Below are 15,242 nucleotides of genomic sequence, written 5' to 3'. Positions count from 1 at the left end.
AGATAGAGCTCGATTGAGATCGATAGAGTTGTCAAACTTTCCGTCAAAGATAAAAGTAACGTTTACTTACGTTGCAGTATGGAGGAGTGCGGAGGCGTGTTCTCAGCGAGATGCAGCACGTAAGGCTGCGAGTGGAACTCGGGCGCGAACTCGTTGACGTCCAGCACGTGTAGGCGCGTCGTCACCATCACGCCCACCGCTGGACTGCCCTCGTCTTCCGCTATTATGCCTGTTCATACGGTATTTATTAATAATTTGTTAGGTGGTAAAACATATAAAGTAGTATATCATATTATAAATATAATTAATGGAAAACAAAATAAATGTAGGGTTTTGAATGTGTGAATTGATTTTTTTAGGTATTTAAAGATCATCGTCTGGTGATCATCACCTGACGATGATGTATCAAAACCGGTCGTAGTTTTTTGTCATAACAATCTGAATAAAAGTGGAACTAGTCAAGTGTCTGTTTGTTTAAAAAATATTTACTACAAAAATGCAGTTCCATCAAGAGGTAACAATACAAAGTATATATCCATACTAATATTATAAATGCGAAAGTAACTCTGTATGTCTGTCTGTTACTCAATCACGCCTAAAATAATTTCTATACGTGAGGAAAATTTCTATACGTCAGGAAAAATTATATAGGCCAGGAAAATTTCTATACGTGAGGAAAATTTCTCGTCGCAAAAATTTCTATAAGTCAGGAAAAATCCATGTCGGGAAAATTGCGATAAGTCAATAAAAAAAAGACGGGTTGCACTCCAGGAGTGCCGGCAGAAGTGAAAACTTGATTATTAACGTTGAGCATGTTTGATATCCATCCGTCTTACGCTTTTTCGATCAGGTCACGTGTCCTGACGCGAGTTTTTAAGATTTTATACCCATTACAGAAAAAGTGCTCAACGCCGCTAAAGAAGTTTTCACTTCCAAAAAAAGACGGGTTGCACTCCGGGAGTGCCGGCAGAAGTGAAAACTTGATTATTAACGTTGAGCATGTTTGATATTTTGGAATGGTATCCGTCTTACGCTTTTTCGATCAGGTCACGTGTCTTGAAGCGAGTTTAAGATTTTATACCCATTACAGAAAAAGTGCTCAACGCCGCTAAAAAAGTTTTCACATCAATAGGTAATATTATAGATAAATTATGATAAAATACGTATTTAAGGCGATAGAAACGATTCAACTATAAATTTATATTTAAACATGGTATGCATAATAAATAACCTTATATTTCGTGTTTCTCAGAAATAATTCACAAGAGAACTTAATACAACGGTTCCGTGAGATGGGAGAGGATACGGAAGATTGCTCTAAACCGTTGTTAGGCGATTGTGAAGGTAATATTATTATTTATTTAATCAGAGAGATAATGTAAAAAGCAGTTTTAATCCTACTAATATTATAAATGCGAAAGTTTGTGAGGATGTGTGTGTGTGTGTGTGTGTGTTTGTTACTCTTTCACGCAAATACTACTGAACCGATTACAATGAAATTTAGCACACATATAGAAGGTAACTTGGATTAACACATAGGGTAGGTTTTATCCCGGAATTCCCACGGGAACGGGAACTATGCGGGTTTTCCTTTGAAAACGTGGGCGAAGCCGCGGGCGGAAATCTAGTATAAATATTATATAAATTATAATATATTATTATATAATATTTAAAGTTGAGTTCATATTACTAATATTACCATTATTATTTTGTATTTTTAAGCATAATTTATTTCTAGAAAGTTGTAATTTGAGCCTTTTTTTTTTTCTTTGTTTCTAGCAAAATCAAGTGCTAGAGATTCGAGATTCATAATATTATAATCTATACTAATATTATAAAGAGGAAATGTTTGTAATTATGTAATTATGTATGTATGGTTTTCACGCGTAAACTACTGGACCGATTTCAAAAATTCTTTCACCATTAGAAAGCTGCATCTTCATTGAGCAACATAGGCTATATTGCATTTTCAAAAAAAATAGAGATCCTTACCAAAAATGCAATAATGTAACCCATGGTGTAAAAAATTCCTTAATAAAATTCTGTCATCGCGTGCGCTGCGGACTCTATTGAAGATAGAACAAAAAATTGGTTGTTTGTAAAGTCGGTTTACTGACGATAGTTGAACGTGACAACGTCCGATTTTGCTTCTTTGTCGTTCGTTCCGCGCTCTCGCTCGCACTTCAAGCCTTACATGGAACGCCTCAGAGCGAGGTAACGCCGCACGAGTCATGTTTTTTTTTGTGCGTGCAGGCGGCTCTATCGAATTAATAATACTTATCCATACACATTATATATTAATTCTTATCCCATTAAATGATGTTTAATTATAGACTGTTTCAATACCAGCAAAATACTTTTTAAATTAAAAAAATTGGATATTCCATTCAAAAGATATAACGAATTTTTAAAATAGTAGGTATACTGTTTAATACAATGAGCAGACGTAGTGCGGGACGGGGTGAAAATGATTTTAAAATTTCATGTGATTAAAAATTAAACCTATAATAGACTTTTCACTGTCACGATATCGCTATCTATGCGGGTGAAACCGCAGGGCATTGCTAGTAATTAATAAACAAGAACTTATGTGTAAAGGGCGACACATCATAATATAAGGAGCATTCATCACCTATGACGTGTTCCTGCGCCGTCTCGCGGTCGAGCGGCGCGGCGAGCACGAGGCGGCCCGCCGCGTCGAGCGCGAACAGGTCGGCGCGCGCGGCGGGCGGCGCCAGGCGCAGGCGCGGCGGCGGGCCGGCGGGCGCGCGCAGCTCGGCGATGAGCGTGCCCGGCGCCGCGTCCTCGGGCAGGAAGAGGTCGGGCGGCGGCGGCGCCACGCGCGGCGCGGCCTGCCCCGCGCGGAGCACGGCCACGCCCACCGCCGCCTCGCCCGACAACCCGCCGCCGTCGCGCGCGCGCACCCACACCTGCAGCGTGCGCCCCGCTGCACACGCGGTACGGACGATTATAGACACAATGTATATATAAACTAATTTTAAATAAAATTATAGTAACGAATAAAACATTGCCCACTTTTTTTTAATAAATTAATTTTTTGCAAAATTTTTCTATGGAAACCTTAGTATTGTCTGTTAACATAATATTATGTTTTTCTTAGATCGTGTGCATAATATATTATTGTAGCAAATTTCATTATTCTTCAACATCAGGTATTTTTTCTCTTTTTCATACAAATCGCATTTCTCTTTTCCTAAAAGCCTAGGGTTGGTACATCTTAGTAAAATGTGCATGACTTTCGATTTCGATTACTGCAAGGATTATGTTGTATGCAATAAAAAGATAAAAAAAGACGTGTGGCACTCGGGGACTGCCGCGGTGAAGCTATTGCATAGCATGCCTTCAAGCCAAACCTCCGAGCCCGTCGGAGTGGGGAGCGTGAGGTTTTTTCGTTACGGAATTTCTCGATTCGGTCCCTGCGCTCATCAAGCTATGCAATAGCATAAAAACAGAATATTATTCAGTGACTATTTCATCGATTTAACTTTATTTCATGCTTCTTTCCGGGATTCCAAATTAAGCTTATTTTTCAGAAATTAACCGAATAGAAGTAATATTATTACGTATCAAATTATGTGGTAATATGAAATGTGCCAACCCTAAGCTTTTTTTGATGGTAGGTAATGTAGTAAAATAAAGATCGCTACATTATTGGGTAATTTTGTCCACCATTGCAACTTGTTTTAAAACAACCTTCAGCCTAATAATAGCATTAAAATACTATTCAAACGTTTTTTCATAACACATTATGAGTAAAAATTAAACCTGTGTTTTCACCGTCATGCACAAATAGTTTGTTGTTGTAACACACACTTGAATTTTCACCATTTTTTGCCCGCGAAATCACACATGATATTCGACGAGTTTGTACAACAAGTTGCTGAAGCGACACACACAGATCACAGAAACTAAAGGGAGATATGGTTAGGGGGCGGGGCCAGTGTCGCAGCAAAAAAAAGAACACATGCTGTCTGTTGCATTCAGACTTCAGTTGACGTTCGACCGTCGGCCGGGTATTATTAGACAATGCCGTGTTGTTCCGTTAAAGTTTGTAAAAACCGAAGTGAAACCAGCATCTTTAAGTCAAATGGAATCACATACCATCGGTAAGTACTGAAAATTATACGATTTTCTTACTAAAATTTCAAAAAAAATATTACGTAGAGTGATTTCTTGGTTTCTTATCTTTTATATTATGTGACAGAACGACAGTCACAATAATTTATGTGAATAGTTTACAATGCTTCTTCTGTACGTGACTCTATTCAAACGCGGAGTTCGAATACCGCAGTGTATAATGAACATACTAAAGCTAACAATCGTGTAGTACGGCCGCTGCTCGCGGTCGTTAGTTAAGGATGCGAATCGAGTGTGTCCATGTCGATAAGATTCGGATTTTTACTACCTTACTACCTTATTTTTATATCATAATGTATTACTATTAGCTTAATATCTGATTGTATTATTATTATTTGATAGGTACTCGAGCAATAATTTATAGTAATTATTATACATGGATTAAAAAAGAAGTCACTTATTTCATACTTATTGCACGCCTCATAAGCGAAGCGTTGAGGTGGGTACTACTGTCACTTCGCGCAAAACATCTGATTTTTCAAACTTAAAATGTCTTTATGTATCATACATTGCACTTGTAAGATAATACATACACACACATATTAAGAAAAAACACTATTTTTAACGTTCATGATATTTTTGATGTCATTTTTGTTATTTAAACTAGTTAAAAAACAGTTTAAAAAAGTTCTGTCTTGGACGTCCGTGTGTCTGTATGTGCGGATCCTTTTTCTTGTTAACACGATAGCGACCGAAATACTTTACTAATCGAGTCTTTTTTTTTCTCTTACGCTTGAGTATGCTCAGGAATAGAACCCTTTCATTTTTCAGGGTCTGATTAATTGTGATGTGGATGTGGTTTAATTGTTATTAAATAAACAAAAATAATAATTAATAAATATTTATTTAAAAAAAATTATGAGGCGTGCACTTTTGGATTTTCCAAATTATTTTACTTTACAATAAGTCAATAGGCAATGCTTTATGGACTTCATCACCATGAATGCTATGCTATGCTATGCTCTATCATAAACGCATATATCTTGCGGCTGTTGTGGTGTTGTATACGTACGTCACTTACAATCTAGTGTGCGAACGAATAGTCACTCTCAAATTTTTGTGTGATGACACGCACACAACGCGAAGTATTGTTTTTATTTTGTTTAATTTGTAATGAGACACCAGGTTTTATTTTTTTTCGTACTCAGCGCAATCGATTGGCATCTCTCTAGATCTCTATGGCGACACACAATAGGTAGTGTTGTTAGATATACATAATATAAGTATGAAGGTATTTTTGTAATTTAAAAATTTTCTTATGAATTGATCTTCGGGCAAAGATACCCATGGGGGCAATGTTGGCATATTACACGGTACATTTAATGGATTTTTTCAACTTTTTTCCATAAAAAAATTTTCGCTTCAGAAAATAACGCATCGTCAGTTTACCGTATGCGGACGCATTGCGAGCAAACGACAGTGCCCCAGTGAGCGGGTCGACCGCGAAGAGGCCGGCGGCGTCGGAGCGCAGCTCGCCCTCGTACACCGAGTAGACGAGGCGCGCGTTCTCGCCCGCGTCGGCGTCGGCGGCCGACAGCGTGAGGAAGGGCACGAGCGGCGCGCGGTCGGCGCGCACGGCGGCGCGGTACTCGCGCAGCGGGAACGCGGGCGCGTTGTCGTTGGCGTCGCCCACGCGCACGCGCACCACCGTGTGCCGCACCAGCCCGCCGCCGTCGCTCGCCATCACTGGCACCTAGTTATACAAATTTGTTAAGTATTTACGACTAGGTACAGTAGTAATAATTGATTGATATAGTAGATTGATTGATACAGTTATAATATTGTTAGACGTAACTTTTGATTTAATATTTTTGTGGATAAATAGTTGTCACTGTTTCCTGTCCAAACATGCTTAGCTGTCGAATACTATAAAATGCCGCTTTCCTTTAAATCGTGGCGGATTCGTACAAATCGCGCCTATGACGTTATCTATACGATGTTTTGACCCAACTACACTCACCTTGCTAATAGTCGTTGATTAACTGTGATCTGTTATCAACTGTCTACATCAATTAGGCAGTTGTGTAGAGACGCAGTACAGTCACGAGCATATTACTAGGTATTTGCAGATTAGCAAAAATGTCTGTCACAAGAAAGAGTTCAATAATATCTGGCTGTAGAATTTGCGTGAAAGATTAACAAACACACACACACATACACACACTCACAAACTTTCGCATTTATAATATTAGTAGGATAAAATTTTACTAGCGATGTTTTTGAGATTACCTCCCATTCAGCGCGCGTCTCTCTATCCAGCGGCACACGCGTGCTGAGAGCGCCGCTAGTGGCATCTATTGAGAACGTCTCACGTAGCTTCGCCGATGGAATTGAATAGGTGATGACGCCATATTCCCCGGCATCGTCGTCATACGCTTTTACCTAAAAATATACCACGTATTAAACAAAGCAAACTAAAGAACAGAGATAAACTTATCGCGTTTCGTACGAAGGCGTAAATAGAGAAGTGAAACGATAACTCACCGTAGTCAGCAACAGCGGCGGCGGTTGGTTCTCGAGAGCGCGAGCCTCGTGCACGAGGTGCGGGAAGTGCGGCGGCGCGCGGTTGGCCGGCGCCAGCGACAGCTTGACGCGCGAGAAGGCGGCGCGCGCGCCGTCCGACACGGACACGTTGAGCGAGCGCGCGCTGCTCGCGTTCCAGGCGCGCGGCTCGGTGAGCGACAGCACGCCGGTGAGCGGGTGCACGGCCAGCGCGCGGCGCTCGGGCGCGCCCTGCAGCGCGTAGCGCAGGCGCGGCGCGTCCGCCTCGTCCGGGTCCCACGCGGCCGCGCGCGCCACGGCCGTGCCGCGAGCCGCCTCCTCGGACACCAGCGCCGTCACCACCGTGCGCTCCATGCGTGGCGCGTTGTCGTTCACGTCGTCCACTGGTTTAAAAACGAAGCAGGTATTAACTTTGTAACTTTGGGGCATTTCACGCGAAGCGGACACAGATTTCAAGGTCAGGTTTTAGATTTTGGTTAAATTGCACGCCTCATAAGCGAAGCGTTGAGGTGGGTACTACTGTCACTTCGCGCAAAACATCTGATTTTTCAAACTTAAAATGTCTTTATGTATCATACATTGCACTTGTAAGATAATACATACACACACATATTAAGAAAAAACACTATTTTTAACGTTCATGATATTTTTGATGTCATTTTTGTTATTTAAACTAGTTAAAAAACAGTTTAAAAAAGTTCTGTCTTGGACGTCCGTGTGTCTGTATGTGCGGATCCTTTTTCTTGTTAACACGATAGCGACCGAAATACTTTACTAATCGAGTCTTTTTTTTTCTCTTACGCTTGAGTATGCTCAGGAATAGAACCCTTTCATTTTTCAGGGTCTGATTCGATGTGGTTTAATTGTTATTAAATAAACAAAAATAATAATTAATAAATATTTATTTAAAAAAAATTATGAGGCGTGCACTTTTGGATTTTCCAAATTATTTATTGTTATCCTCGGTATGTATACGAAATATTTTTGCATTTAGAAGCTTAGTTTTCAAAATAGGGATATTGCTGCGCTTCGTCTTTAATACATGTAGCTTCTAAACTGCTGCTATGACCACTCTAGAACTATGTATGAAGTTTTAGCATTATATAAGCCATTTATTAAATGATCTTAAAAAGATTAACATATTTATTAAAAATTAAAAAATTTGCTAAGTTTGTAAATAAATTTTACAAAGAAAAATATTTTTTTTTCTTAGTAATTCAAAAATAAATTCGAAACTAAAAATATGAGGTTAGAAAGGTTGTTGGTTTATTTTTCAGTCATCAATTTATTTAAAAATAACTTTTCTTGAACTGATAATAATTCAATAATTCGAACTATGATATTTGTACGAGCAAGTACGTACAAAGTGCATAAAGGCGCTTTGCTTGCATATTTCACAACCCAAATTGTTTCCAATATTTTACACTTTATTAAGTCAGTTCATCGCCGACGGTTATTATGAACACCTCGCATGACTCACTTATTATAATTATGGTTATTATATTCCGTTAATTACGAGTTTTTTTTTTATATTTAATGCCTCTGCCCCCGGAATCACAGACACAATAGAAAATCTATTGTGTCGTGGCCCGATCGGGCCGCTCGGTGGTCAATTGGTTAAACAATTATTTTATTTTATACAACATTAATTGTTTCACAGAGGATGCGGTAACATAATAATTTATATCTGTGGCATCTGGGAGACACCTGTTAACTCCATTTTTGGCAAAATTTTGTTAGATACTTACATGTTTGATAAGTACAGAAAGCGCAGACTTTTTTTAATCCAGGCGTGATATCTCTACGTCCACGGGAAGTAAATGAAAATAAAATGTACACTCCTGTTAAATCCAAGATCCATCCAAGATATATTATAATTATCATTAATATATCATTGTAACTTTTGATGCCAAACCTGATAACTAGACATCGGATTATATGCATTTGCATATTTGCATATGCAAATGTATAAAACTCTCTAATTACGGCGTTAGTGCATATTATAGCCTTTTTCCCCAATCGTGCATATTTCGTTAAGTAGCGGGAGTTTTGATTGGTCGACTAACCTTCATTAGCCAATCAGAACGCTCAGCGAGTAAACCAACCCTATTTTGGCATGGTAAAAAGGCAAAAAATTACAAAATGGGCTCCATTTTAAGTAATTTTTGAGCCATTCAAAATAGGGCTAGATTACCCTTTTGGAGCTAAAAACTTAAAACACGGGTTGAATTCCAAAAAAGGGCTAGATTTAGCCCGGAAAGGTCTAAGGTGGCAACACAGGGCTCGCGGGTGACAAAAGTCACAAATTTGCGCTCGAAAATTTGGTTAAAATGCTAAATTGTATATTGGCACAAAAACTATACTTAATTTCAAGAAAATTTCACTGTTTTTGTACAATCTTTGATTTAAATTTAAAATTAATAAAGGTTTTTTGATTTTGTATTGTGCATATTTTAGGCATATCAGTCGTTTTTAGTGCATATTTCGGCCTTTTTTAGTGCATATTTGCATGCATATTTTGGCATTTTGTTAGTGCATATAATCCGATGTCTACTGATAACTAATATAACAAGTACATAAATGTTAATTCCAAGCTTTATGCCTATGGACTAAAACTTGTTAAGTCCCAGTTACCGCGTATGTACCAAAAACATGAGATACCTACATGTTAATTATTGCAACTTATCAGATTTGGATTTATATTTCCAATTTGGTATATATAACGGTGACTACTAAATAATTAAAATACAGTGTTATTTTAATGTAAATATCTATTTATTTTCAAAATAACCACCATTTTGCCGATGGGGGATAATTGATGTAGCTCCGGGGTGACTAGGAGAGTAAACTCTATCGTTATGGCGGTTATGAGACTGTTCAATCGGAAAAATTTCTTCATCTGTGAAAAAAATATTTTTCCACTCTTCACCAGCGGAGCACGCTTTCAGTAAGCGACATATTATTTCAAGGAGTATTTTTTTATCTTTATCACCCAACCGCTGCGCTTTTCGCAGCTTGTATGCTGTTAACTTGAGCTCATTTTTAACAACTCGTTGCAACGTTGAATGACTTACACCTAAATCTCGAGCCATTTTTCTTACCTTGGCTTGTGGATTGCGGGTCAATCTTTGTTTGACGATATGTCGAAGCCTAGGCGTCCTCAGAGTTCTTTTTCTGCCTCTTCCCGGACGATCACCAAGATGGCCAAGCACATCGTATTAAAGTCGCAGTATCTCGCACTGCCGCTTACCATATAAGGATATTATTGCAAAAAATTACTAATTTTTAATTTATTCTCTTCACAAAAAACGTTAAAATCATGTGCCAAATCATGTGAAAATAATAATTAAAAAAGAAAAGCAACGCAGCAAGTCCCATTTTTTAAATTTATTATTTTCAAATTTGTCAACGTAATTTAGAACCACCCTGTATATTACCTGTTATGTATTGTTTTGCATTGGCTCAAAAATCTACCGAAATCCACCACAAGTTTCTCGTGCCAGGTCACACTAATTGTTCGGAATAGATAAAATAATTAAATGGTCACACTGATGCGGAACCGCGGTGTATTCAATTGGCTAGTCGACTACATCACCTGGTGAGGGAGCTGCATTCATATTAATTGTTTGTCGCAGTCGATCGGGGTCCGCCAACCGCGCCGCTAGCGAGCAGTCGTGTATTTAGTGTTTTTATCGGCCTACACGGAGGATGGTTATCTGCCGAGCGCATCGGGAGCGTTGTTAAATTCGGCATTCGGCCCACGGAGTTTTTAATATCCATAATATTGTGTATTCTTTATTGATATTAGTGGTCACGCGCGGACGCGAGTTATTATTGTGAAGTGAAGGACGACGGCAATGGCAGCTGTACTGTGGTGACGTACCTACACATTAGATTGTCTCTTTTGCATTATCTTTTATTACCTATTATTCCCGTAAATATAGTTTTTCCTCCCCGAGGGGCCCCTATTGTTTTTATAACATTTGACTGACCGACACACCACATATTATGTGCAGTTTATGTTCTACGCAACGTGGTAATCTCAGGTATGTACCTAGGATTGATTTTGATGGTAGCAGAGCAAAATAAATAACAAACATAATTCGTTGGTATACGGAGAGTGGTTCGCCGACCACTGGGTTTTTTGGGTATACGTAACACTAATTTTATTAGAGTGTGACGGTGATCATGCGTTGATAGAAAGATTTGTTAAAGAGTACAACCCGAATATTGCAGTTGAATGTTATAAAAATGACAAGCAAAAATTTCTCGGTGAAATTTATAACACAAACCGAATTTTACGGTTTTTCGAAACTACTAATGGTCCGGGAGCCAGCAGCAGATTTTATGACCAAGTTCCTCTCAAGCGGTAATTAGTAAAATGCATCAAAGTATAGTATTATGAAGCCTCGTGAACGTCAGCTGGAGCTCGGTTGGGGGGAAGAGCGGTTGTAGCCTCCCGTATCAGCTGACGGTTTTTCCACCAAGATACAGCCAGCTGACATATATATTTATCCACAGTTACATATAAGCTATCATCAGGTAAATTTTTGTTTGAGAGGAAATAACGGAAAATAATTTTTTCTTTAAATTTAACTTTCATGTTGGAGACACCAGCTGACGTATAATACACCATGTTGTAACCAGCTGACTATTTTTTTTCGTTGAGATATTGGGTTAGCTACAATTTGACAAATTTTTAGCTGAGAGGAAATGAATGAATGAATGTATTTTTTTTCCTATGTGCGTGGGAGGCTACAACCGCTCACCCCCCCAACCGAGCGCCAGCTGACGTTCACGAGGCTTTATAATACTATACTCTCATGCGTCTGACGAATTATCTCTTGAGAGGAAATAATGAACCAAATTTGCACCTGGCTCCCTAACCATAAGAATATTGTCAAAAAAAATATTGACATTTCAAAACAATCTTTTGCTTGGAAAAGTATTTTCTGGCTAAAATTTGAAAAAAGTCAGCGGAAGTAAGTTTTAAGTATTCTTTGGAGAAATCAGAGCCTTTTAGGACATTTTCAATGAAAAGAAGAGGAAGGCAAAGTATATTTGGTTTAGAAACATATGTCGGAGTCCCTGAACAGGCATATGTCGGAGGATTGGCGATTGGTCCATTAAATCTTTAACCAAAAAGTTTAAAGATTTAATGGATCTTAATATGCAATTCATTGATCCAGTATATCGCGATTTCTATTCCAATTTAAACCAATCAGCTTCTGTTTTGGAAAACTACTCAGATAGCGAAGAAGATTATGATTAGTATCCAAGTGAGCGATTCTTTTGTTTTGGTATTTATTTGATATGTGCCTTTATTTATTTATTTCGTTGCATGTACACTCCTGTTAAGTCCATACTTTTATTAAAATTAGCCATAAGAGTGATTCCATTGTGAAATTAACTTATAAATAAAGAAATATAACAAAAATAACGTAAAATTGTTTTAATTAAATGAATATCAATGAAATAATCATTATTTTTACTTTGCTCATTTTGAGATAAGTCCATTCCACTGCAATATTTTTTTTTGGTTATAATCTGATAAGTCACATTATTCGCTAAACTACTGCGTCAATTTTGTAAACTGTACAAGCAAAAAAAGGGTTAATATAATATGATATTTCATTATAATATGACATAATTCATTTATATCTTATATCCGATTTTTAGCAGCCAATAATATGTTAAATTGCTTCTCCTGAAAATTTAACTTTTTGGAGTTAACAGGTGTCTCCCAGATACCACAGATATTATCGCAGCCATCTGGTTGAATCTATTCATAGTTGCAGTGTATTAGTGTTAGTTATACCACAGACTAATAATAATATACTATATTTGACGACGATAATAATCTGTGATACTATAATTTGACGACGCGGTTGGCGCAGTGGTAAAGTCTAACGCCTACTGAGCCGACGGTCCCGGGTTCGATCCCCGGTCAGGGCAAATATTTGTGTGATGAACTCAATTATTTGTTCTTGGGTCTGGGTGTTATTATCTATATATGTATTTATTAAATATTATATTTATCGTCGCCTAGTACCCACAACACAAGCCTTTATTGAGCTTACTGTGGGACTAGGTCGATTTGTGTAATAATGTCCTATAAAAAAAAAGATACCTACCCTTGCGCGTGTACTTGTGTGACGTGTGTCTTGCTAATAAACTGCAATCATGTAACTTACAAATAAATAAATATAAGTACTTTAGGATCTTTAACTTTGAGTAAATAAATGTTGGAGATGATCGATATGAAACGAACCCGTAATGAACAAGTGTGCAGTGGTGAAGAGCGGCGGCTGGCCGCGGTCGGTGGCGGTGAGCAGCAGGTGGTGCGCGGCGCGGCGCTCGCGGTCGAGCGGCGCGGCCACGCGCACGGCGCCCGACGCGCGCTCCACCGCGAACAGCGCCGCGTCGTCCGCGCTCGTCTGCCCGCCCCACGCAGACAGGGTGTATACTATTTCGCCGTTGTCGCCTGCGATGCAAACGAAATCGAACTTTTGTAATTAGTAATGATTTTAAATTTATTATATAATATTTTGATTTGATTAATCTTAATACCTACACAGTATCTGGCGTTGTTTTTTTTTTTTTTAATTTCGCTAATTTTTCATTGCCAGCTTTACAGACCTCAGAATTTCTTATCTCTTATTCTTCTTTTACTTCGTTAATCGTGAGTCGTTAAATGACTTCGCGCGCTCGCTTACTTACTTATCATAAATTTTTTTGCTATTTAAAATGGGTAGATTGCTAAGATAAAATGGGCAGAATTTTTATTTTTTTCATTTGGAAATTAAAATAGACATTAATTACCAGTGTCGAGGTCGGTCGCAGCGACTCGTATGACGAGGTCGCCGACCGCCGCCGCCTCCGAGACGTGCGCGCGGTACTCGTCCTGCGCGAACTCGGGCGCGCAGTCGTTGACGTCGAGCACCGTGAGCGTGAGCGCCAGGTCCGCGTAGGCGCCCGTGACGCCGTCCGTGGCGCGCACGGTGAGCGCGTGCGAGCGCGCCGTCTCGTAGTCCAGCGCGCCCGTCGCCACCAGCGTGCCTGCGCCCACAACCCGGTCACCTCCTGGTCTAGTCCCTTCGTGACGCCGGTTCGCTTATTTTGTTATATTTCGATCGAACGTCAAATGTTCCGAAACATATCTATCTATTGCAAACCAGCGGCACGAATGAACCAGCTAAGCGTATTTTACCAAATGATTTTTTGTAAGCTTAATCAGTGCGAATGAAATTAATGTACGTGTGAAGGTGTGGGTTATTAACACGTAAACCATGTTTAACATAGAAAATAATGTTTAATAATCCGCATTAAAAAAATTATAACAACGAATCCCACTACTCAGACAACCGTGATCATTGAAAACATTTAGCTAATAGTTTAGCTAATAGTTTGTCTAATTTTTATACCTACATACCTAATATATTTTCGGATTTTCGTCTTTTTAGATAACAAAAAAAAACTCAACACACAAAGAATGAAACTATTCATAAAATATATATTCAAGTAATATACAAGGAATCAAAAAAAAAAATTAAGCGATCAACAGCTCAAACCTTGAAATTTCAAATTAAGTAATTATAATATCATTTTATTTAAATTGTTACATACAAACAAATAAATAACTAATTTGTGCGATTATTGATGATGCGTGAAACAAAGGAGTCGGGTCGATTCGGGATAAAAGGCGGAGTAAATTATTTAAAAGCGGGTGGATCTCGGATTGAAGGGTCAAATAAAAAAAAATATCTCAAACGAGGCAAATGAATCAGCTCATGAAAACGCAACCAAGCGATAACGGCCTATACTCACACGGGCTAGTCCCCCCGTCGCGGGCTGCGGGACAAAATGAAATCGTTAGTACGGCTAGCGGCACGGAAGACGAGCGCTACGCCGGCCGCACCCTTAGCGATTCAAATACAACGTGACTACGGGCAAGGGTGCGGGCCGGCAGCAGCGCCCGCGATCCCGGCTCGGCACGCGGGAGCGCTCACCGGTGTCGAAGTGTATCTCGAAGAGGTCGGGCGCGTCGTGCAGCGTGTAGATGAGCTGGCGGTTGAGCGGCGAGCGCGCCTGCAGCGGCGGGCCGAGCGGCGCGCCGGGCGGCACGTCCTCGCGCACGGAGCGCGCCTCGTGCGCGCGCTCCCAGCGCGGCGCGCCGCCGCCGCCCCACACGCGCACCGACACCTCCGCCTCCGCGCCGCACGCCGGCACGCCTGCAACGAAACCGTCGACTTATTGCCGCTACTCATCTCTATTTACCACAGCTTGACGTTTGATTAACGTCAATATTTATAACGTATCTACTTTCTACTTTACACCCAAGTTTACACCTATTCGTTCAGTCAATTGTGCCATATTAATATTGCATATTTTTTATCTACACCGGACAGGGTGACCGGTGGCATACTCTTCAAACTCGAGGATGTGATGCTTAGATATGATATGAATTATTTTTAGAAATTACACGGGTCTGGGTTCGATATTAGTTTGAATTTAATAATAATGTACTGCGATTCTACACAACTGACAAATAATTTATGTAGTCGGTTCATAATAAATCACAG

At 39.5% G+C, this 15,242-nt stretch overlaps 1 protein-coding gene across 1 annotated transcript in view; it reads right to left on the bottom strand.

Annotated features, from left to right (window-relative positions):
* kug (FAT atypical cadherin kugelei) overlaps positions 1 to 15,242 on the bottom strand; it is a 78,149-nt gene that overhangs the window by 14,119 nt on the left and 48,788 nt on the right. The window contains exons 21-28 of the mRNA XM_090110267.1: positions 14,670 to 14,891; positions 13,483 to 13,719; positions 12,932 to 13,144; positions 6,643 to 7,043; positions 6,388 to 6,540; positions 5,548 to 5,851; positions 2,633 to 2,947; positions 71 to 229 (exon numbers count right to left, since the gene is read on the bottom strand). Coding sequence (XP_089966393.1) covers positions 71 to 229; positions 2,633 to 2,947; positions 5,548 to 5,851; positions 6,388 to 6,540; positions 6,643 to 7,043; positions 12,932 to 13,144; positions 13,483 to 13,719; positions 14,670 to 14,891 — 2,004 coding nt within the window. The remainder of the gene's footprint in view (positions 1 to 70; positions 230 to 2,632; positions 2,948 to 5,547; positions 5,852 to 6,387; positions 6,541 to 6,642; positions 7,044 to 12,931; positions 13,145 to 13,482; positions 13,720 to 14,669; positions 14,892 to 15,242) is intronic.

Source organism: Colias eurytheme, chromosome 15 (assembly GCF_061535395.1).
Source record: "Colias eurytheme isolate Ceu_HAF_F1 chromosome 15, ilColEury1 Martin Lab GWU primary, whole genome shotgun sequence".
NCBI classification, from domain to species: domain Eukaryota; kingdom Metazoa; phylum Arthropoda; class Insecta; order Lepidoptera; family Pieridae; genus Colias; species Colias eurytheme.
This window is presented reverse-complemented; position numbering and strand designations above follow the sequence as displayed.